Raw genomic sequence first — 22,148 nt, forward strand, 5'->3', positions numbered from 1 at the left:
CTTACTACCTCTCAGGAGCTTTGTTTCCTCAGCTAAAAATGAGTATAATAAAATCTCCTTACCTTAAGCTTTGTAAAGGCTCAAAGAAGTGTAAATTGCTTCACAGTAGTTGCTAGGCAGTTATCATTATGTAAAAGTACAGCTCCCCCTTTGAGCAGAGGGCATAGACCAGTAGATGCTATTCTGAATAACCCACTCCAGCAAGGCTCCAACAGAAGGAAGTAATTATACAGTATTAGATTTAAATGTAAGTCCACTCTGGCCCCACGGTCCTTTTCTACCTGAAATGTGCATCTTCTAAAACAGTGCCTTATGTTGGAGGAGAATGGGATCAAATAAGTATGGTTGCCAATGCATTTGGATCATTTGGGGAGTGCTTTCCATTTTTTAGTGGAAAAAAATGCTATTAAGCTTAGAAAATGTCCCCATTATTCTAGGCCCCCAAGCACAATGAAGTCATCATTTATTACATATTTACAGAGCATCTACTCTGCGTTGGCCATTGTGCTAGGGAAGATAGACATGGCCCCCTGCCCTTAATGGTGCCTTCATATTGGTTCATACATTGAACAAAGAGTCACACAAATAAGGATAAAATTCAAATGGTGATCAGTGCTATGAAGGAGCAAGTCAGGATGTATAAGAGCCTAAAACATAAAGAACTACATGAGCCTTACCTTTCTGAGATAACTCTTCCTAATCCCTTATGCAGGAAAAAAGATTTCTTGTGAAAAGCAATGATAGAAAAGCAATCCAGGGAAGCAAAATGAAACCCAGCCTGAGTTAGAAAGGAGAGACGAGTATATCACAGTCTAGATTGGACTCTCCTTTACTCCTTTTCAATGAGCTCATGAACCAGTGTTTATTTTGCTGACTGGCTCAAAGGAAGTAGTGGCCTCCTCAGACTTACAACTCTTTTCCAAGTGAAGACTTGGGGGTGTTAAGCAGCATGGATATTAGCAAGGCAGGAATTAAGAGGCTCTGCGTGAGGCCAGGCAAGGTGGCTCACGCCTGTAATCCCAACACTTTGGGAGGCCAAGGCAGGCAGATCACGAGGTCAAGAGATTGAAACGATCCTGGCCAACATGGTAAAACCCCATCTCTACTAAAAATACAAAAATTAGCTGGGCGTGGTGGTACGTGCCTGTAGGCCCAGCTACTTGGGAGGCTGAGGCAGGAGAATCACTTGAACCCGGAAGGTGGAGGTTGCAGTGAGCTGAGATCATACCACTGCACTCCAGCCTGGCAACAGAGCGAGACTTTGTCTCAACAACAACAACAAACAAACAAACAACAACAAAAAAGAGGCTCCTCTTGAAGTGTAAGAGTCAGTACCAACCAGCCCCTGGACACAACCAAACCCAGGAAAACTGAGGCTGGGATCACCACCTTGCCCAACCTCCAAGAGTTCCGTGGAGCAGAAAAGCAGCACAGACGAAGCACAACCCACTGCAACTGCAGATCTATGTATTTTAGCCAGAGATAGATCTGAATGGCTTCCAGGAGCTTCTAAGAGCCTGAACATGAAGCCCCTCTTGGAGCTGTGCACGCAGTGCATGCTGGCCTCAAGCCTTTCCATTATGTGCTTTATTTTGGGTAACAATGGTTTCTTTTTCTTTTTTTTTTTTTTTTTTGAGACGGAGTCTCGCTCTGTCACCCAGGCTGGAGTGCAGTGGCCGGATCTCAGCTCACTGCAAGCTCTGCCTCCCGGGTTTACGCCATTCTCCTGCCTCAGCCTCCGGAGTAGCTGGGACTACAGGCGCCCGCCACCTCGCCCGGCTAGTTTTTTGTATTTTTTTTAGTAGAGACGGGGTTTCACTGTGTTAGCCAGGATGGTCTCGATCTCCTGACCTCGTGATCCGCCCGTCTCAGCCTCCCAAAGTGCTGGGATTACAGGCTTGAGCCACCGCGCCCGGCCTTATTTTTCAACTTATATTGTTGGTCAAATTGTTATGACTCTTTGAGGAATGCATCTCACCATTGCTTCAGAGCTCTCCCCGTTACAAAAGAAACCAACACCCAAGCTCTGTGCTAGTTTTTCTATCTCCTCTCTCTCTCTCTTTTTTTTCTTTTTTGAGACAAGATCTTGCACTGTTACTCAGGCTAGAATGCAGTGGCATGATCATGGCTCACTGCAGTCTCAACCTCCCAGGATCAGGCGACCCTTTCACCTCAGCCTCCCAAGTAGCTGAGACTGCAGTTGCATGCTACCGTGCCTGGCTAATTTTTTGTACTTTTAGTAAAGACGGGGTTTTGTCATGTTGCTCGGGCTAGTCTCAAACTCCTGGGCTCAAGCGATCCTCCCTCCTCGGCCTCCCAAAGTGCTGGGATTACAGGCTTGAGCCACCACACCTGGCCTTCCTCATTTTCTCTTAATCCATATCTCAGATGGGAATCTTTATCTCTCACTCTACAGATCATTCTGTAGGCACTATGCTAAATTGGCACCAATCCCAAACTTAGTCCTTAATTCATCTTGGCCTTTAGGCAAGCAAAGTTACAGTGCCAAATTCTGCTCCTTCGCTTGCCAAATCTCTTAGTTGGTATTTATTCCACAGGGGTTACATAGAATAGAGTGGAGGCAGTAGAAACAGGGAAATCCTACCTTTTAAGAAAGACAAAAAATGGGCATTTTTCTCATGGGGAAGGATTTTTATTTTTCAAATGGGTGTTTGAGCTGTAATGATTTCATGACATCTGTTTAATGGTTTTGTCTCTTTGTTTTACAGAAACAAACAGTCATTGCTGTCAAAAAAGAGGTAATTAGTCTTCCACTTCCAGGGAAGAATGGTTTTAAATCTTCTGACAGATTATATGTACTTTGCTTTACCCTCTGCGCTTGGTAATGAAATGAAAACCATGTGCTGTGTTCAAACAATTATTTCCAAATTCATGGATGGCACAGAGTGATGAAGCATCTTTTGTAAGCTCTGGCTGGGTCTGAAAAACCCCTCAAAGGCACAGAGCTGAGGGGTGGCCAGAGAGGACTGTGGAACCAATGCTGCAGGCTGCAGAGACTACATCCCCAGCGTGGCCCCTGTGCCTATCATTACAGGGCCAGAATGTACCCAAGGTGACAAACTGCCTATTCTGGCAAATCTTATGTCTGGGGCCCAAGACAGAGTCCTGGGAAGCATTGAGCATTGAGGTGGGATGTGCGGTTAGCTATCTGAACGTGGAAGAAGGTGGTGGAGGAGGGGATAACTTGCTTTGGCCAATGCTGCAGAATCAGGAAGTTTAAGGATGTCACCTGTGGTGGGGACCACTCTCTGCTTCTGTCAGCCAGAGGCACGTGAGGGAAAAGTCAGGTATTTGTCCCCGTGTCTCAGTTGAATGCTCCTTACAACTTTTTTTTTTCTGCTGATGCTTTTTCCCAGACTAATACATAATGGCTGAAGGAGGCCACTGATTTGAAGTCTGTGGTCATCTGTCCACCGTGGGCCTGACCCACTGGTACTGAGGGGACTGGCTTTGGGCATGGGGTGCGGCTGTGGGTAAATGGCTTCTGGGTTTGGAGGCTGTGTGTAGTGACACCGAAGGGTGAGGGGTTGAACACCTTCTGACAACTGTCTCTCTTCCAGATCATGTATTACCAACAGGCCTTGATGAGGTCCACAGTGAAGTCTTCCGTGTCCCTGGGAGGGTATGTCTCTGATTTGTTGATCTTGCTAAAGTCTGAGCAATAGGTAAGACAAGAGGAGAACTTATGTTTTAAGGCAAACTCAACAGTTCCTGGGCTGATGGACTGAAGATTCAGCAGAACTGCGAGGGACAAAACCAGTCTCTTGGGGGCTTAGTTCCTAGTTCATCTCTCAGAATAAGCCTCCGGGTCTCAGCGGGGCGCGGTGGCTCAAACCTTTAATCCCAGCACTTTGGGAGGCCGAGACGGGCGGATCACGAGGTCAGGAGATCGAGACCATCCTGGCTAACACGGTGAAACCCCGTCTCTACTAAAAAATACAAAAAAAAAAAAAAACTAGCCGGGCGAGGTGGCAGGAGCCTGTAGTTCCAGCTACTCGGGAGGCTGAGGCAGGAGAATGGCATAAACCCGGGAGGCGGAGCTTGCAGTGAGCTGAGATCCGGCCACTGCACTCCAGCCTGGGTGACAGAGCGAGACTCTGTCTCAAAAAAAAAAAAAAAAAAAAAACCTCCGGGTCTCATCTTGGGTTAGACAAAATCAAGGGTAGGTGAGATTCTAGAAAAGACTGTTATGTCTCTTGGAATCCACTAATGTGTGGATGGGGAAGTTGGAAAGAGTTGGAAGTCCGTGGACTGAAGACCCTGTGAGGATCCAAGACAGCCTGGGTTCCTATCGTTACCCGTTCCAATTCATTAGGGGTGTGTGAGTCATGTTTACTGGTTCCATGTGCTACTAAATGTCCGTCGTTCATCTTTGATTTAAAATCCCCTTAAGATAAATCGGACATTTATGTTTGATTTGTTGAACTTTCTGGCTACCTTGACCCAGCCCCGCATAGGACATCATCTAGGAGACAAGAAAGAGCTGAGTGCCGCCTCCCACATGCAAGCAGTTATTCCTTTAAAATGCGGAATTTATTTTAGGAGCACATTGCTAACTCTGGGATTTTCCTGCACACATGAAAATAAACTTGGCTTATTCCTGGGAGGCACGATGTGACTAATCATGTATTCTAACTGTGTAAGACTCAAGTCATGGTACTAATCGGGACTGAAGATGCTATGTTTTGTTTAGTGCCTTCCTTCAATATGGTTAAGGGTTGGGCTCTTGTAAAAATTTTTTACGTCTTCCTATGTCCCCAGTTTGCAAAAATGCCACCTGCCTGAGAAAATATGCCCTGACCCCACCCACATTTCAGTGACTCTGCTGCTACTGAGCCCCGATCCTAGCTGAGGAGGGCACCTGTGTACTCAGGGGCACTCACTTTGGGTTATAATAATCCTCATTATTCTATGATAAACTCAAAACCATGTACTTCTGTGTTCCATAAACCCAGTTTCATGAAACCAAACAGAAAGAAAATGAAAGGAGACCCAAGGATATTTCTTAGACATACTTTCCAATTTTATTTGTCTCCGGACCTTATTACCATAATTTTGACATCATTAGTGTTTTGACCTGTGAACCAGTTTTTTTTTGTTTGTTTGTTTTTGTTATTTTCCTTCAGCTTCTCCGCTGGCAAAGGTCTGGGCCAGGTGAGGTGGTGTGCGCCTGGTAAAGGTCTGGGCCTGGTGTGCACTGGTAAAGGATTGGGCCGGGTGAGGTGGTGTACGCCTGTAATCCCAGCACTTTGGGAAGCCGAGGCAGGCAGATCACGTGAGGCCAGGAGTTCAAGACCAGCCTAGTCAAAATGGTGAAACCCCGTCCCTACTAAAAAGATAAAAATTAGCCGGGCATGGTGGTGTGCGCCTGTAGTCCCAGCTACTTAGGAGGCTGAGGCACAAGAATTACTCGAACCCAGGAGGAGGAGGCTGCAGTGAGCTGAGAGAGCACCACTGCGCTCAAGCCTGGGAGACAGCGCAAACTCCGTCTCAAAAAAAAAAAAACATAAAAAAAAGGTCTGATTGTGGCCTAAGAGAGTCTCGGGAGAGAAGAAGCCAGGGGGCTTGAGTTCTGCATAGAATTGCAAACCCAGTGCTTGTCGCTAAGGCACCAGTGGTTTATCTCTAAGGCGTGGATCCGGTTCTGTCCAAATCTCATGGCTGAGGGAAGACTTCAGGGCAGGTGCATTTCACATTCACTGTGGACACAATTTTCCAACTACGGGGAGGAGGCACAGCAGGTTTTCGATACCCAGACAGCAGGAGATGTACTAACTCAGAAGGTCTGACTCAACTCAAGGGAATTAGCTCTTTTTTAGAAACGTTTTTTAAAATTGACACATAATTGTACATGTTTAGGGGTACATAGTAATGTTTCAGTACGTACAGTGTGTACTGATTGGATCAGGGTAATTAGCATATCCATCATCTCAAAGGTTTATCATTTGTTTGTGTTGGGAGCATTCAATATCTTCTTTTCTGGCTATTTGAAAGTACATAAAGTAGAACAGAGGTTACTACAGACTGGGAAGGGCAGGGGGGAGGGGAGATAGGAAACTATTTGTTAAAGGATAAAAAATTAGGCTGGGAGTGGTGGCTCATGCCTATAATCCCAGCGCTTTGGGAGGCCGAGGTGGGAGGATTGCTCGAGTCCAGGAGTTGAAGACCAGCCTGGGCAACATAGTGAGACTCCATCTCTACAAAGAATTAAAAAAAAAAAATTGCCAGGTGTGGTGGCGCATGCCTATGGTCCCATCTCATCATCAGGCTGAGGTGGGAGGATGGCTTGAGCCTGAGAGGTCAAGGCTGCAGTGAGCCATGATTGCATCACCGCACTCCAGCCTCAGTGACAGAGCAAGACGCTGTCTCAAAAAAAAAAAAAAAAAAAAAAAAAAACCCCAAAAAAACAGTTACAAAATTACAGCTAGACAGTGTTCTGTAGCACTGTAGGATGACTATAGTTAATAATAATATAGTATGTATTTCCAAATAGCTGGAAGAGAAGGAATTAGCCCTTCCTCCAAATAGTGTGTTTGGGCCAATTAAGCCCCAGGTTTAAATAATGGGCCTAAGTTTCCAAACCCAGGCATTATCCTGACAAAGGGTAGAACCCAACATGGCAAGAGTCTTGGAGTCTATGGCAACTTTGGGCTTCTAAGATGGGTGCAGAGACACAAGTTTGAACACTCCAAGTTGGCTTTGAATCTAAAAACCTATTGATAAAATAGAAACAGGCCATATTTTAATGAAATAGGTACAGAAAGGCCGGGCGTGGGGGCTCACACCTGTAATCCCAGCACTTTGGGAGACTGAGGGGAATCGCTTGAGCCCAGGAGTTTGAGACCAACCTGAGCAACTTGGCGAAACCCCGTGTCTACCAAAAATACAAAAAAAAATTAGCCTGGCATGGTGGTGCTTGTCTGTGGCCCCAGCTACTCACAAGGCTGAGGTGTGAGGATTGCTTGAACCTGGGAGGCGGAGGCTGCAGTGAGCCAAGATTGTGCCACTGCACTCCAGCTTGACTGTCTCAAAAAAAGGAAGGAAGAAAGAAAAACAAAAGAAAGAAATAGGTACAGAAGAATGACAGAGGGACTGGATGGAAGACAATGTTTCATTTCACAAGTAAGATTGGGACTGATTTTGTCAAATACCTGCCAATCCCTAGGGTTATTCTATTTGAGGAAGTTTCAAAGAAGACAGTAATAAGTATGTCACCAAATCAATACAGGAAAAGAGACTGGTCAGTTGACCTGTGTATTGATGTCATATCTTGGGTGTCGAGCTTCTTGGAAATTGTTTTCTGTTTGCTTTTCAGGATTGTGAAATACAGTGAGCAGTTCTCATCCAACGATGCCATCATGTCAGGCTGCCTTCCCAGCAACCCCTGGATCACCGATGACACCCAGTTCTGGGACTTAAACGCCAAATTGTATGTATTTTATGTATTGGTGTTTTCAAAAAACCGTTTTTGAGTGACAATTCACATGCCATAAAATTCACCCATTCAAAGCACACAGTTCAATGGTTTTTATTATATTCATAGAGCTACAATCAATGTTAAAACACGTTCATTACACAAAAAAGAAACCTTGGACCCCTCCAGCCTTAGGCAACTATGAATCTGCTTTCTATCTTTACGGATTTGTCTATCCGGACATTTCCTATCAATGGCATCAATTGGAATTGGAGGAATGACAGAGGGACTGGATGGCAGACAATGTTTCATTTCACAAGTAGAAGAGGAACTGATTTTGTCAAATACTTGCCAATCCCAAGGGCTACTAGATTCGAGCAAGTTTATAAGAAGACAGTAATAAATATGTCACCAAATCGATATAGGAAAAGAGGACAGGCTGGTCAGTTGACCTGTGTATTGATTTCATCTCTTGGGTGTTGTGCTTCTAGGAAATCTAGGAAAGACTATGGGGTCTTTTGTGACGAGCTTTTTTCACTTAGCATAATGTTTTCAAGGTTTATGAATCTTGTAGCATGGATCAGAACTTCATTCCCATTTATGGTCGAATCATCTTCGTGGTATGGATGCACTAGAGTTTGTTTATCCATTCATCCGCTGATGGACATGTGGGTGGTTTCTGCCTTTTAGCTATTATGAAGAATGCTGCTATCAACATTCGTGGGCAGGTTTTTGTATGGGCGTGTTTTCATTTCTCTCGGGTGTATATCTAGGAGTGGAATTGCTGAGTCAAATGGTGACTCTATGTTTAACAACAGATTGGTTTTGAAAATTAAAAAATCATAGGTATGGCTTTGCAAGTTTGCTATCTAATTAGAGTAAACTTAAGTTCTGGGCGGGCAGAGCCCTAAACCTGCCCTTTCCCTCGCCCTTTGGCTCTGTCTGTCAGTTTTGAACAGTCTTTGCTCACTGGACCTGCACGCATGTGTTATTTGGAAGAGGGGGCAGAGGCAGAAACGCAGGAGAGTTCCAGCACACAGAGGGGGGAAGAAGAGAAGGGTGTAATGGTCAAGTTAGAGGGAGAGAGAGAGGAGGACAGGGGAGAAAGGACAGGCCTGAGTGTGTGAGGGAGGTGGGGTGATGGGAAAGGAGGGAGTGCCAGGTATAGGTCACCGCTTGGGTCAACACTGCCAAGGCCATGAGGAACACACAGGTGACACTGACCCAGCTGGGTAAGCAGGCCTGGCCTGGGAGGGTCCCGCTTCTCATCTCCAGCAACACTGGTACCTATTCCACGTGGCCCGCTCTGGGCAGACAACGGGTTAAGGAGGCCACTCCTCTGGAGTTGGGGGTGCCCTGTCTACTAAGGTCAACTGCAGAGCCAAAGACTCTAGAGCTGTCTTCTGGGGTGGCTTCCCTTATCCTCTGTGGCCTCTGGTTATTGGGGTGCTTCTCTGCAGCCCGTGTCTGCCTCCCAGGGTACTGAATGAGAGAGGCGACCTGTGTCTGCCTGTGGGCAAGCGTGTGCAGACGCCGGCTCTCCCTGGAGGAGAAGGCAGGGCACCTGGCCAGGAAGAGGGTTGTCCTAGGAGGGCTTGGGGAGGAGAGATGGATGGCAGCTGAATTTTAAGTAAAATGAGGAGCATGGTATCGAAGACAGGTAGAGGTTGCTGGAGACAAGAAAAGGGTGTGTTCTGTGTAAGAACCGTTGATCAGAGGGCACTGGGTGGGTGACAACTGGAACTCCCCGTTAAAGTGGGAAGCCCTGTTCTTCATTGTGGATCCTATATGTTTATTGAACCTATTTTATATATGTGTGTGTATATATATATATATATATATTTTTTTTTTTTTTTTGGTGCACCTGTCACCTGAGCAGTATGCACTGAACCCAGTTTGTAGTCTTTTATCTCTCACTCCCTTTTCACCCTTTTCCCCTGAGTCCCTGAAGTCCATTGTGTAATTCTTTATGCCTTTGCATCCTCATAGCTTAGCTCCCATGAAAGCGGGAAGTCTTGTTCTTAATGGTTTAGATTTTAGAACATTATTATGATTATTGGGGAAGCGTAACAAAAACATCAATGTTCAGGCCTTATCCTCCCAAACCTCTTATTTAATTGGCCTGGGTTGCTCTCTCACCCCTATCGGTGTTTTTTGAAAGCTCTGCTGATTTTCACAAGCAGCCAGGATTCTGAGGCTGGTTTAGAGCATTGATTCCCAGTGTGGTCCCTGGACCAGCGGCATCCACAGCACCAGGGAACCTGTCAGACATGCGTATTCTTGGGCCCTACCCACTCCTACTGAATCAGAACCTGTGAGGTTGGGACCCAGCAATCTGTTTCAATGCGTCTTCCAGGTGATTCTGATGCACGTGGAAGTTTGCAAACCCCTGTCGTCATCACAACTCAGCTTCTTACTAATTATGTGAGACTTGGCAAATATTTAACCTCTTTGAGCCTCAGTTTTCTTGACAATAAAATGGGATAGTAATACTCAACTCATAGTGTTTTTTTAAGGATTCAATGGTATGTGTGTAACACACAGTACTTCATATAGGACAATGCTCTGTGAATGGCAGCTGTTAGTGTTATCGGATTTCTTATTGTTTCTACACTTGTTCTTAAGGAAAGTGTAAAACTTGCTTGGCAGGCTTTATCTTGGATCCCATAGACATGAATTGTGCCTGGTTCTGGTCCTAGCTGCTACATCAGTGGGAAACATGGTGTGATGGACTTGAAACCTTGGTTTCAAAGGTCTGTGTTAGGTTTAGGAGAATTCCATAAGGGATAGGGGAGAAAACTGAGTCTTTTTCTGATTCTCTGGAATGTTAGATCTCTGCTAGCTGGGCTCGAATGTCCTACCTGGGATCAGGGAAATCTTTCCAAACAAGGAACGCAGTGGGACCTGCATCTTAGAGGAAGCCCTGAAAGGGAGTGCAGAGACAGCAAATGGGTCTACTCTGAGGCACGTGGCCTGAGGCAGGTACAGGAGGAGCCACCGGCTTCCACCAGAAGCCAGGGCGTGCCATGGTGGAGGGGCAGCTGTGGTGGGTGATAGGCACCCAGCAGGTGGCAGTGACTGTAGCACCCATCACCAATGCTGCTCCAGAATTCTCTCCTGATCCAGGTGGCGGCCTGACCCTCTGCTGGCCAGGCTCCAGGCTGTTACCAGGCCTTGGAGGAGGCATTTGAATTCGTTTGTCCTTAAGGCTAAGCGAGCAGGACCTGAGTGTGGGATCCCCACACTGGGCATGCTCCTCACCTCTGGGATGGTCATGTCTTTGATGTGAGCCCCAGGGGACTTGTCTGTGGCTGAATCTTCCTAGCAAGTAATTACTTGGCTTGTGTGTTATGCAGGGATTGGGAGGAGGAGGAGGATTGGACTGAGCCCTAAGGGCCATTCGACTAAAGCCCCTTACCCCAACCCAGGCCACCGATTGGCACAACCCCTACCTATCTGGTGCATTTACAAATCATCCTTGCAGGGTGGAAATCCCAACCAAGATGCGAGTGGAACGATGGGCCTTCAACTTCAGCGAATTGATCCGAGACCCTAAAGGTCGACAGAGCTTCCAGTACTTCCTCAAGAAAGAATTCAGTGGTGGGTCTTTGTTTAAGAAAAAAAAAATTAAAATAACTTACTTTTAGAAAGAGTCCTTTAATGTCTGGCCTAGGGTTTGGGGAATTTCTCAGCAGATGTTTTCAGAGCTTTGCTTATGCCCTCAAACAGTCGCTTCCTTTCACAGCTTTAAGAATGGGACCTGAGCCCAAGACTCGTTCTTTCCATAGACTCAAAGAGGCCGCACTGTCTGGGGGAAAATTGCACCTGCTCACAGAATCCACATTTGGATCCCTTACATTTCTGAGGGCTCCATCCATCCTGGATGCCCCCACTGTCACCCGAGGAGCCCCTGCTCCTTCCAGCCTAAGTATAATGAACCTGGAGGAAGGGAAGGGAGATAGGCAGGCTTTTCCTTTCTTTCTCTTTTTGTCCCCCAGCCTGATTTTCTTTTTTCTTTTTCTTTTTTTTTTGTTTTGGAGACAGAGTCTTGATGTGTCACCCAGGCTGGAGTGCAGTGGGATGAGCTCAGCTCACTGCAACCTCCGCCTCCCAGGTTCAAGTGATTCTCCTGCCTCAGCCTCCCAAGTAGCTGGGATTACAGGCACCCGCCACCACACCTGGCTATTGTGTTGTATTTTTAGTAGTGATGAGGTTTCACCATGTTGGCCAGGCTGGTCTCAAACTCCTGACCTCCGGTGATCCGCCCTCCCCAACCTCCCAAAGTGTTAGGATTACAGGCGTCAGCCACTGCGCCTGGCTTCCTGATTTTCTTTAGCTCAGTGGTTCTACACATTCAGTCTGCCTGGGGATATTTTAAAACATGTTTTCCTGGATCTCATCCCTAAAGTTGCTTTTAAATTGGTGGGGGTTGGAATCCCTGAAATTTTGGAAACTCCTCAGATGATTCCAATGTGTGGTGATCGACAGCCATCACCTTAGCTCCTGGCCTGATTTCTTCAGGGCCTTAAGAGGGTGTGGATTTTAGTGGAATGGGCAGGGCCACATTTTATATCCCATCTCTGGATGTCACCTCATAAGGGGCACTGTGACTTTTTTTTTTTTTTTGATATGGAGTCTCGCTCTGTTGCCTAGGCTGAAGTGCAGTGGCACAATCTTGGCTCACTACAACCAACGCCTCTGAGGTTTAAGTGATTCTCCTGCCTCAGCCTCCCAAGTAGCTGGGACTACAGGCACGTGCCACGACACCTGGCTAATTTTTGTATTTTTAGTAGAGACGGGGTTTCGCCATGTTGGCCAGGCTGGTCTCGAACTCCTGACCTGAAGTGATCCATCTGCCTTGGCCTCCCAAAGTGTTGGGATTACAGGCGTGAGCCACCGCACCAGGCCTTTGGCTTTTTAAATATACTGCACTTCCCGGAGAAGAATCCGCGAAAACCATGAGGCCAGATCAGAACCAGGCTGTGCATTCACCACCTTCATTGAAATATTTACCCTTATGGGATTCTTTTACTTCCTTGCTCAGTCCCCAGCCCTGGGGGCATCACGCTTGAGCCTTGGCACTCAGTGGCTTACTACCCGAGATCCACTTGTTTGTGGCACTGCTCCAGAAACGAATCCTACTGGACATGCCTTTAGCCTGGCTGACTGCCGGATGCAGAACATTACATGATAATATGGATTGTTGATAATCCGCCTCCCTAATCAAGTCTAATTGCCACTCTAGAACAAAACCCAGAAAAGATGGATGGACTGGTGAATAAGTGGTTATAGTGCCATCTAGTGGCAAAGTGACAACATACACCCTGAGTTTATTATCTCCACCCCCCCACCCGCCCGCACTCATTCCTTAATGAGAATCCAGCGAAAAGATTTCCCTGCGTTATTTAAACTGTATTGTTAGCAATCTCCTCATGAGATTCCCGAGGCTTTAGGTATGAACAGGGCAGATAAATCATCCATTTGCTTATTTATGTTTTAAAAAGATTTTTAAATTGAAATATTATTTGCATATCATGAAATTAACTTTTTAAAAGTGTACAATTCAGGGGTTTTAGTGTATTCACTAAATTGTGCAACCATCATCACTAATTCCAGAACATTTTTGCCACACTAAAAAGAAACTCTTTACCCATTAGAATCATCTTCTATTCCTCCCTCTCCTGCACCCTAGCCCTAGGCAACCACAGATCTACTTTCTACCCCTATTCGCCTCTTCAAGACATTTCATATAAATGAAATCATGCACTATGTGACCTTTCGTCTTCTTTCACTTAGCATAATGTTTTCAAGGCTTGTCCGTGTTTCAGCATATAACAGTACCTCCGTTCTTTTTTTTTTTTTTTTGACAAAATCTCACTCTGTCACCCAGGCTGGAATGCAATGGCGTGATCTCATCTCACTGCAACCTGTGCCTCCTGGGCTCAAGCGATTCTCATGCCTCAGCCTCCCGAGTTGCTAGGATTACAGGTGCCCACCACCATGCCCGGCTAATTTTTGTATTTTTGGTAGAGACGGGGTTTCACCATGTTGGTCAGGCTGGTCTCAAACTCCTGACCTCAGGTGATTCACCCACCTTGGCCTCCCAAAGTGCTGGGAATACAGGAGTGAGCCACTGTGCCTGGCTGCTTGGTTCCTTTTTAAAGACTACATGATATTTCCTTCCTTCCTTTTTAATGACCCCGTACTATTTCCTTGTTTGTATGTACCACATTTTGCTTATCCATTCGTAAGTTAATGGACATTTGGGTTGCTTTGGCTTTTTAGCCATTATGAATAATGCTGCTATGAACTTTTGTGTGCTTATTTAATATTTTTGGTGGGAAAATATATGTAATATAAATTTTACCATTTTAACCTTTTTTTTTTTTTTTTCTTGAGATGGAGTCTTGCTGTGATGCCCAGGCTGGAGTGCAGTGGTATGATCTCGGCTCACTGCAACCTCCACCTCCTGGGTTCAAGTGATTCTCCTGCCTCAGCCTCCTGAGTAGCTGGGATTACAGGCGTGTGCCACCATGCCCAGCTAATTTTTGTATTTTTAGTAGAGACAGGGTTTCACCATGTTGGTCAGGCTGGTCTTGAACTCCTGACCTCATGATCCACCCACCTTGGCCTCCCAAAGTGCTGGGATTACAGGCATGAGCCACTGCACCCAGCGGAAATCTCCTTCCTTTTTAAGGCCAAATGATATTCCCTTGTAGTCTGCACCATATTTTGTTCATCCATTCTTTTATTGATGGACATTTGAGTGCTTTCCACTTTTTGGCTATCATGAATAATTGCTTGCTTAATTTTACTAAGCAATCAACTGTCTTTTGCTGTGGGCAAGACAGTTTACATGGCATTTGTTGTCAGGTCAATTACATTTTAGTGAAGAGCATCACTGGTCTGTGATCTCGGTCCAAAGAACGCCCTAAAGTTCATGCTGAAGAGGAAGGACCTCCACAGAGCTGTGGGACAAATGCCAACTAGTTTAGAATTGTGCAGCCTTTTCTAATATGAAACACCCAGGAGCTTTAAAACAATACAGTTGAGCCTTGACCAACACTGGTTTGAACTGCACGAGACCACTTGTAGGTGGATTTTTTTTTCAGTAGATATATTTAAAAACTTGGGGGGATTTACAGCAATCTGAAAAAACTTGCAGATGAACTGCACAACCTAGAAATAGACAAAAGTTATGAAAAGGTATCATGAATCCATATAATAGATAGGTAGATACATATGTACTTATGTGTCCATTGACTGTTTATGTTATTAGTAAGGCCTCTGGTAAACAGCAGGCTATCTGTAGTTAAGTTTTTGGATTTTCTGCTGCATGGGGGTCTGCGCCCTAACCCCTTAGTTGTTCAAGGTCAACTGTACTGAGAAAGGAGAGGAGAGGATTTTGTTGTTCATTTCCCCACACTGTGACACACTCCACGATTTACACACACACACACACACACACACACACACACACGCTCTCTCGTGATCATCTTTATTTTCCCGGGCAAAAATTGCCACCTGGGGCCACCGTGTGAACATATGCATGGTGCCTCTGGGCGCTGCAGGTTAGAGAACTTCGAGTTGGAGGGAGATGAAGGATTTGGGGGAACCTGGCTTTTCCTTCTGGGCCAATTCCCTCTGGCTCAGGTGATGCTCAGTTCAGTCCTGCTCCTGGCCAGACCTTCCCTGAGGGTCAGTCCCTCAGCACTGCTGCTTGAGCAGCCTCTCCGTAGGAACCACAGCCTGGAATATGCCCGGTGAGGGACTGGAAATGACAGGTTCTCTAAGCACAGCCAAACAAAGGAGGAAGAACTCACGCACAGTCATTCAACAAGAGCAAAGGACGGAGGTCATTATGAAGAAAACCGTAGTGTAGCAACGCATGCATATAAGCCTATTCATGTGCGAACTCATTCAAGCAATATTTGCTACAGCCAAATTCTAGAATAAAAAAGCGTATGACAACCTCTAGGGGGTGATATGAACACTGGCCTGTATATTGTTGGAGGAAAGGAAGCCGCCACAGTGTGAATGCATTGCTGCAAGCATGGTAGGTGCCCATCTAGTTTTTTTCGAAGACCACGTATTGAGCAATTACTAAGTTCCCAATGTTCTTCCAGGCCGTAGAAGTGAAGATGTGGCTCCTTTCCCCAAGGAGTAGTTTTGTCTAGCATCGCAATATACAACAGCTTGTTCTGCGGCAGGAAAGGTGTTCACCGAGCTGGGGAATGGAATCCATCCCGGCCGACTCATTTCTTTTATTTCCTCTTTTCTTCTCCCACCTTATTTCCTGCCCGGCCCTCATCCACGTGGACTTCTCACCACGCAGGAGAGAATCTGGGGTTCTGGGAAGCCTGCGAGGATCTGAAGTACGGAGACCAGTCCAAGGTCAAGGAGAAAGCAGAGGAGATTTACAAGTGAGCATCAGCCAGGGCGTTGGAAAGCCTTCCCCTGGGCCTCCGAGAACCACCCCATTGCGCTTGAGGTGGAGATAGGACGAGAGGACCACAGCCTGGTGACTGGCTGGGGCCTGGTCAGCATCGGTTCACTGTACTTGCCATGCTAGAAATACTTCCCCGCTGCTTTGGGAGGTTTGGGGGTTCCCTGAAGAAAGCCTGGTGAGACACGCAGTGTGAGTCTCCTGTTCCTATGGGAATGTGTCTAGGGGTTAAAAAAGCAAGCTGTCCCGAATTACAGTGCAGAGTGCTCTGTCGTTGACTAAAGCCTTCTTAGGTGTCCTGAGAGCTGTGTGTGTGTGTGTGTGTGTGTGTGTGTGTGTGTGTGTGTGTGTGAGAGAGAGAGAGAGAGAGAGAGCAAGGGGGGGGTGAGGGGGGAGAGAGAGAGAGAGAGAGAGAGAGAGAGAGAGAGAGAGAGAGAAGCAACAACATGGGAAAACCTATTCCTTAGAGATGTGAGGATCACAGGGGAAGGGAGCTCCTCCCACGTGTCTGGGACAGTGAGCGCAGCTTGGGGTACAAACATGGGTGGGCACATCTCATTCCTGACATCACGGCTCTAGCCCCCACTTGTTCCAAGCAGCAATAAGTCTGTCCCTCTCCAGGCCCGTCTCTCCTCCAAATTATACAAGAGCCAAGGGTTCCAGGTTAAAAGGGTCAGTCCTGTTTTCAATGGCCAAGTGGAGAAGAGGGGGAAGGTGTGATGAGGCCCCCAAGGTTGCTGAAAGCCACACTCCCCCTCTCCGACGCTCCTCCCCCTACAGGCCTGGCGGGTGCTCCTGTCCTGCTGTGGTCCCATCTCTGTGGGTTCTTTCATCTGCACTGGCTGCAGTGGACATGAGTCCTGGACACCAAGGGCCCAGCATTTTTAGTTCATACTCACATGCTTCGCTGTGTTTCCCAAAGCCCAAGCACCACGCTGGGCTGGAACCAGCCCTTTTGCGGCCACGAGACTGTGGTGCTGAACTTCGGGCAGCAGGCCAAACAGCCCCTTCCTCTGAGGACTTAGCCTCTGGACCCTGGATGTCCTTCCTGCAAATGAACTTAGGTTGCAACACCCCGGTTTCCAGAGAAGCACCCGCAGCATTGAAGAGAAAAGCTTGAGGTCTCACTTCTTATACTTAGAGGTTCATGCACTCTCTTACAAATTTGCCCATCTCCTCCCACAGGGAGGGGATCCATGCATTGAGAGAAATGGGGGTGCGGGTGTGGTGCAGTGGGGAGGGCTGACGGTCCAGGAAGGTTCCATGACATCCTTCGCAGTACAATGGGTGCCTGACTGCCTTACACACAGTGACACACACACAACTCCCGATTCCGAAAATCTGCTACAGGAAGCCTGCTGCCTCTGCCATTAGTTTGATTCTCCGTCTTCCCCAGGCTCCCTAGTTATGTAAATCTCAGTTTGAATTCCAAAATTTTAAGGTACATCTTAGAAAGGTGGGAAAATATTCATGGGAGTATTTCTAATCCAGCAACAGCTCAGAATTGGAAAGACTGAGGGAGTTCTGCATCCCGGCATCCCAGGTAGAGCCACAGGCTCAGGAAGTGTGGCCAAGTTTGGTCTAACTGGGAGCCTTGGCCTGTCTGCCCAGAGGGTCAGACCTCTGGGTTCTGGGACCATGGGCTGCCTCTCACCGCAGCGTGTGAGATTCATTACAAAGCACATCTGGATTGGGAGAGGGAGAGCAGAGACCCCCAGAACACCTGTGTGAAGGTGTCTTAGCCTGGTCCCAGGTCGGCCCTGGAATCCTGGTGTAGAAGGTGTGAAGTTGGAGGCTGAGTTTTTCACCCTCATGGCCAGGGCCTAATCTGACCTGGGCTTACCCCAGCCCCTTCTTGCTCTCTCTTCTGGAGGCTGGAAACATCAAAGTTAAATATTCGCATTCCCAATACTGGATGTTTCTTGCTTCAAGGAAAAATTGCTTGACAGCCTCTTCAAAAGTTCACGCTCTTTAGTGTCTCCTAAAAAAACCTGCCACCCTCACCTCGGGGAACCTGAGTCGTGTCGGTCCTTCCCTTCCGAGCAGCTGTGAGCTTTTCATGAACTGACTTGGTTTCGTTACTTTTACTAACATCTCCCTCCCACTCCAGGCTGTTCCTGGCCCCAGGGGCGAGGCGCTGGATCAACATAGACGGCAAGACCATGGACATCACGGTGAAAGGGCTGAAGCACCCCCACCGTTATGTGCTGGACGCCGCACAAACCCACATTTACATGCTCATGAAGAAGGTAGGTGGATCCGTGCTGAGGATACGGGGTCCAGATAGGCCTTCCATCCCTAGGTACCTGGAAGATTCTTTTTTTTTTGAGACGGAGTCTTGCTCTGTCGCCTGGGCTGGAGTGCAGTGGCCTGATCTCAGCTCACTGCAAGCTTCGCCTCCCAGGTTTTAGCCAGGATGGTCTCGATCTCCTGACCTCGTGATCCACCCGTCTCGGCCTCCCAAAGTGCTGGGATTACAGGCTTGAGCCACTGCGCCCGGCCTTGGAAAATTCTTTAGATATAGGAAAAAGGGAGATGATACGTGGACAGCGCTTTGCCAGTTGTAGGATGCAGCTCAGCTTGGGGGCTCATGTCTGTAATCCCAGCACTGTGGGAAGCTGAGGTGGGAGGATTGCTTGAGCCCAGAAGTTTGAGACTAGCCTGGGCAACACAGTGAGATCCTGTCTCTATATATATTAAAAAAAAAAAAAAAAAAAAAAAGAGAGAGAAAAAAACAAAACCCAGAATTGTCAGCCATCTCTTCCCCCTGTCTATTGGAGTGGACTTGCCTTGAGCCCCTCACTCACGGGCCTAGAGGGACTCCTGTAGAAGCTGTGTGCATCTTTACGGGCCCCACTCTGCAGTAGTAGGCCGGTAGGAGTGATGGCATTAGTAATGCTAGCATTATGGTAACAGCCTTCATTCATTGAGAGCTTACAAGGTGCAGTCACTGTGCAAAACACAGAACTTTGTGCTCAAAGACAACCCACAAGTTAGGCTTTGCTGCTCCAGAATCTAGCGGCTTGGTCAAGGTCTCACCAGAGATGGGGCTGGGATTCGTAGCCAGGTCTGCCTGGGTTTCAAGGCCGAGCTCTTAGTTTCTGCTGTAGAGTGATGGCAATTCTCACCACTCTGGCCCTAAGCAAATATTACATATAGAGGCATAGTGTCTAGAAGAGACAGATTTGTGTGTGTATGGTTGTAGTAAGACCCTGTGAGAATCCAGCTAGCCCACTGGATTATTAACAAAGTGTGAATGTGGTGGAAATTTAAAAAAAAAAAATACATGAAGGGGACCTGAGAGAAAAATCAATCATTTTCTTAAGAAACTAGAATCGGAGGCTCAGAGTTAGCCTTAGAGAAGTTGATTAGTTTGATTCTTCTTTGGTGCCATCCTTGACAAGACTTTCTTTGGGGTGCTTCAACTTCTTATTATGGCCATGATTTCTTTAATGGCAAAGTATTTTTATAGGATATAGATTATGTGATATAGGCTATTTGATATAGGTTATGTGATATAGGTTATATGAAATAGATTATGTGATATAGGTTATGGATATTGGTTATGTGATATAGGTTATATGATACAGGCTATGTGATATAGACCATCTGATATAGGTTATATGAGATAGATTATATGATGTAGGTTATATGATATAGGTTATATGATACAGCTTATATGAGATAGATTATGTCATACAGATTATATGATATAGGTTATGTGATATAGGCTGTTTGATATAGGTTATGTGATATAGATCATATGAGATAGATTATATGATGTAGGTTACATGATGTAGGTTATATGATAATAGGTTATAATGTGATGTAGGCTATCTGATATAGGTTATGTGATATAGGCTATATGAGATAGATTATATGATATAGGTTATATGATGTGGGTTATATGCTATAGATTATAATGTGATGTAGGCTATCTGATATAGGTTATGTGATATAGGTTATATGAGATATATGATACAGGTTATGTGATATAGATTGAGAGAGATTATATGATATAGGTTATATGATATAGATTATGTAATATAGGTTATATGAGAGAGATTATATGATATAGGTTATATGATATAGATTATGTAATGTAGGTTATATGAGATAGATTATATGATATAGGTCACATGATGTAGGTTATAGTGTGATATAGGCTATCTGATATAGGTTATGTGATATAGGTTATATGAGATATATTATATGATATAAGTTATGTGATATAGATTATATGAGAAAGATTATATGATATAGGTTATATGATATAGATTATGTAATGTAGGTTATATGAGATAGATATGATATAGGCTATATAATATAGATTATGTAATATAGGTTATATGAGATAGATTATATGATATAGGTCACATGATGTAGGCTATAATGTGATAAAGGCTCTCTGATATAGGTTATGTGATATCGATTATATGAGATAGATTATATGATATAGGTTATATGATATAGATTATGTATATAGATTATATGAGATAGATTATATGATATAGGCTATATGATATAGATTATGTAATATAGGTTTTATGAGATAGATTATCTGATATAGGTTACATGATGTAGGTTATATGCTATAGATTGTAATGTGATAGAGGCTATCTGATATAGGTTATATGATATAGGTTATATGAGATACATTATATGATATAGGTTATGTGATATGTTATATGAAATAGATTATGTGATATAGGTTATATGATGTAGATTATGTAATATAGGTTATATGAGATAGATTATATGATATAGGTTATGTGATATAGATTATGTGATATCAGCTATGTGATATAGGTTATATAATATAGGCTGTGTGATATAGGCTATCTGATATAGATTATGTGATATAGGTTATATGATATAGATTATATGATGTAGATTACATGATGTGGGTTATATGAGATCGGTTATATGATGTGGTTTATATGATGCAGGCTATGTGACATAGGCTATTCGATATAGGTTATATGAGATAGATTATATGATATAGGTTATGTGATATAGATTATATGAGATAGAGTATGTGATATGGGTTATGTGAGATAAAGTATATGATATGGTTATGTGATATAGGTTATATGATATAGGTTATATACATAGGTTTGTGTGAATGGTAAATGCTGATTAGCTTTCCTGATTTTTATTTCTTCTAATTTACATTTCTTCTACTTAGTCTTTTATTGTATCATTTTAAAATATTTTTACTTTGTTTTTAAAGCATGTAATAATTTAGAATTGCCACCAAGCCAGATTAGCCATTTTCATCCTTTTTTGAATCAGTGGGGTGTCTCTGTGTTTTTGTTACTAGAAGATTCACAGCAGGGTTTCTTTATTAATAATCCTCTTTAATGTATTTTAAAACGTTTTGGTTCCTAAAAATGTAGCTTTCGGCCAGGCACGGTGGCTCACGCCTGTAATCCCAGCACTTTGGGAGGCGGAGGCGGGCAGATCACGAGGTCAGGAGTTCGAGACCAGCCTGGCCAACATGGTGAAACCCTGTCTGTACTAAAAATACAAAAATTATCTGGGCATGGTGGTGGGCGCCTATAATCCTGCTATTTGGGAGACTGGGGCAGGAGAATCGCTTGAACCCGGGAGGTGGAGGTTGCAGTGAGTTGAGATCTTGCCACTGCACTGCAGCCTGGGTGAAAGAGCGAAACTCTGTCTCAAAAAAAAAACCATGTAGTTTTCATACAGCCTTTTAGGGGCTGCCCAGGGAGGCCAGCTACTAGCCAGAATGGAGCAGTCAGGTAACTTCAGGAAAGAATGGCATATATGCCCACTGGACTCTCTATATGCCATTACAGCCATGTCCTATGGCGATACACTCAACGTATCCCGGTGGCTCCATGATCCCTATTCCTAGACTCTATGCTAGTTTTACTGCTCCCACTTAGTCTTTAGAATAGTGCCATTTCAATAACTTTTAAAAATATCTCAATCCCTGGTTTGTTGCAGTGGGCTTTGTCCCGTATTGGGTATGACTAGAGTTTTCCGCTGGCTTAAAAGTGACAAGCATTCATGAAGCTTCTCTGAAATTGCCCAGGGTCCCAGTAAACATCCCCATAATTGGACTCTAAGTGTTGGTTGTTTTTGGTTTTGCTTTGGTATTCTCTTGCCTTTACACCCAAAACACAGGACAGATAGGGATGTCAGTGGCTTAGAAGTGGGCTCCATACTCCTGGCTGCTCATCTTCCTTGGAAGAAAGTCTTGGAGAGGAGAGGTCGGGTGTCCTCTTGTCTCATGCTGGC

The 22,148-nt window shown here is 45.2% G+C and overlaps 1 protein-coding gene across 7 annotated transcripts in view; it reads left to right on the forward strand.

The window, feature by feature from the left end:
• Positions 1–22,148, forward strand: part of LOC105469368 (regulator of G protein signaling 9) — a 107,736-nt gene that overhangs the window by 65,578 nt on the left and 20,010 nt on the right. For all 7 annotated transcript variants that reach the window (XM_071083472.1, XM_071083471.1, XM_071083474.1 and 4 more), the window contains 6 exons: positions 2,730–2,759; positions 3,582–3,643; positions 7,337–7,450; positions 10,920–11,035; positions 15,771–15,858; positions 17,992–18,130. In XM_071083472.1, the coding sequence (XP_070939573.1) occupies positions 2,730–2,759; positions 3,582–3,643; positions 7,337–7,450; positions 10,920–11,035; positions 15,771–15,858; positions 17,992–18,130 (549 nt within the window). The remainder of the gene's footprint in view (positions 1–2,729; positions 2,760–3,581; positions 3,644–7,336; positions 7,451–10,919; positions 11,036–15,770; positions 15,859–17,991; positions 18,131–22,148) is intronic.

This window comes from Macaca nemestrina, chromosome 17, assembly GCF_043159975.1.
Source record: "Macaca nemestrina isolate mMacNem1 chromosome 17, mMacNem.hap1, whole genome shotgun sequence".
Taxonomy (NCBI): domain Eukaryota; kingdom Metazoa; phylum Chordata; class Mammalia; order Primates; family Cercopithecidae; genus Macaca; species Macaca nemestrina.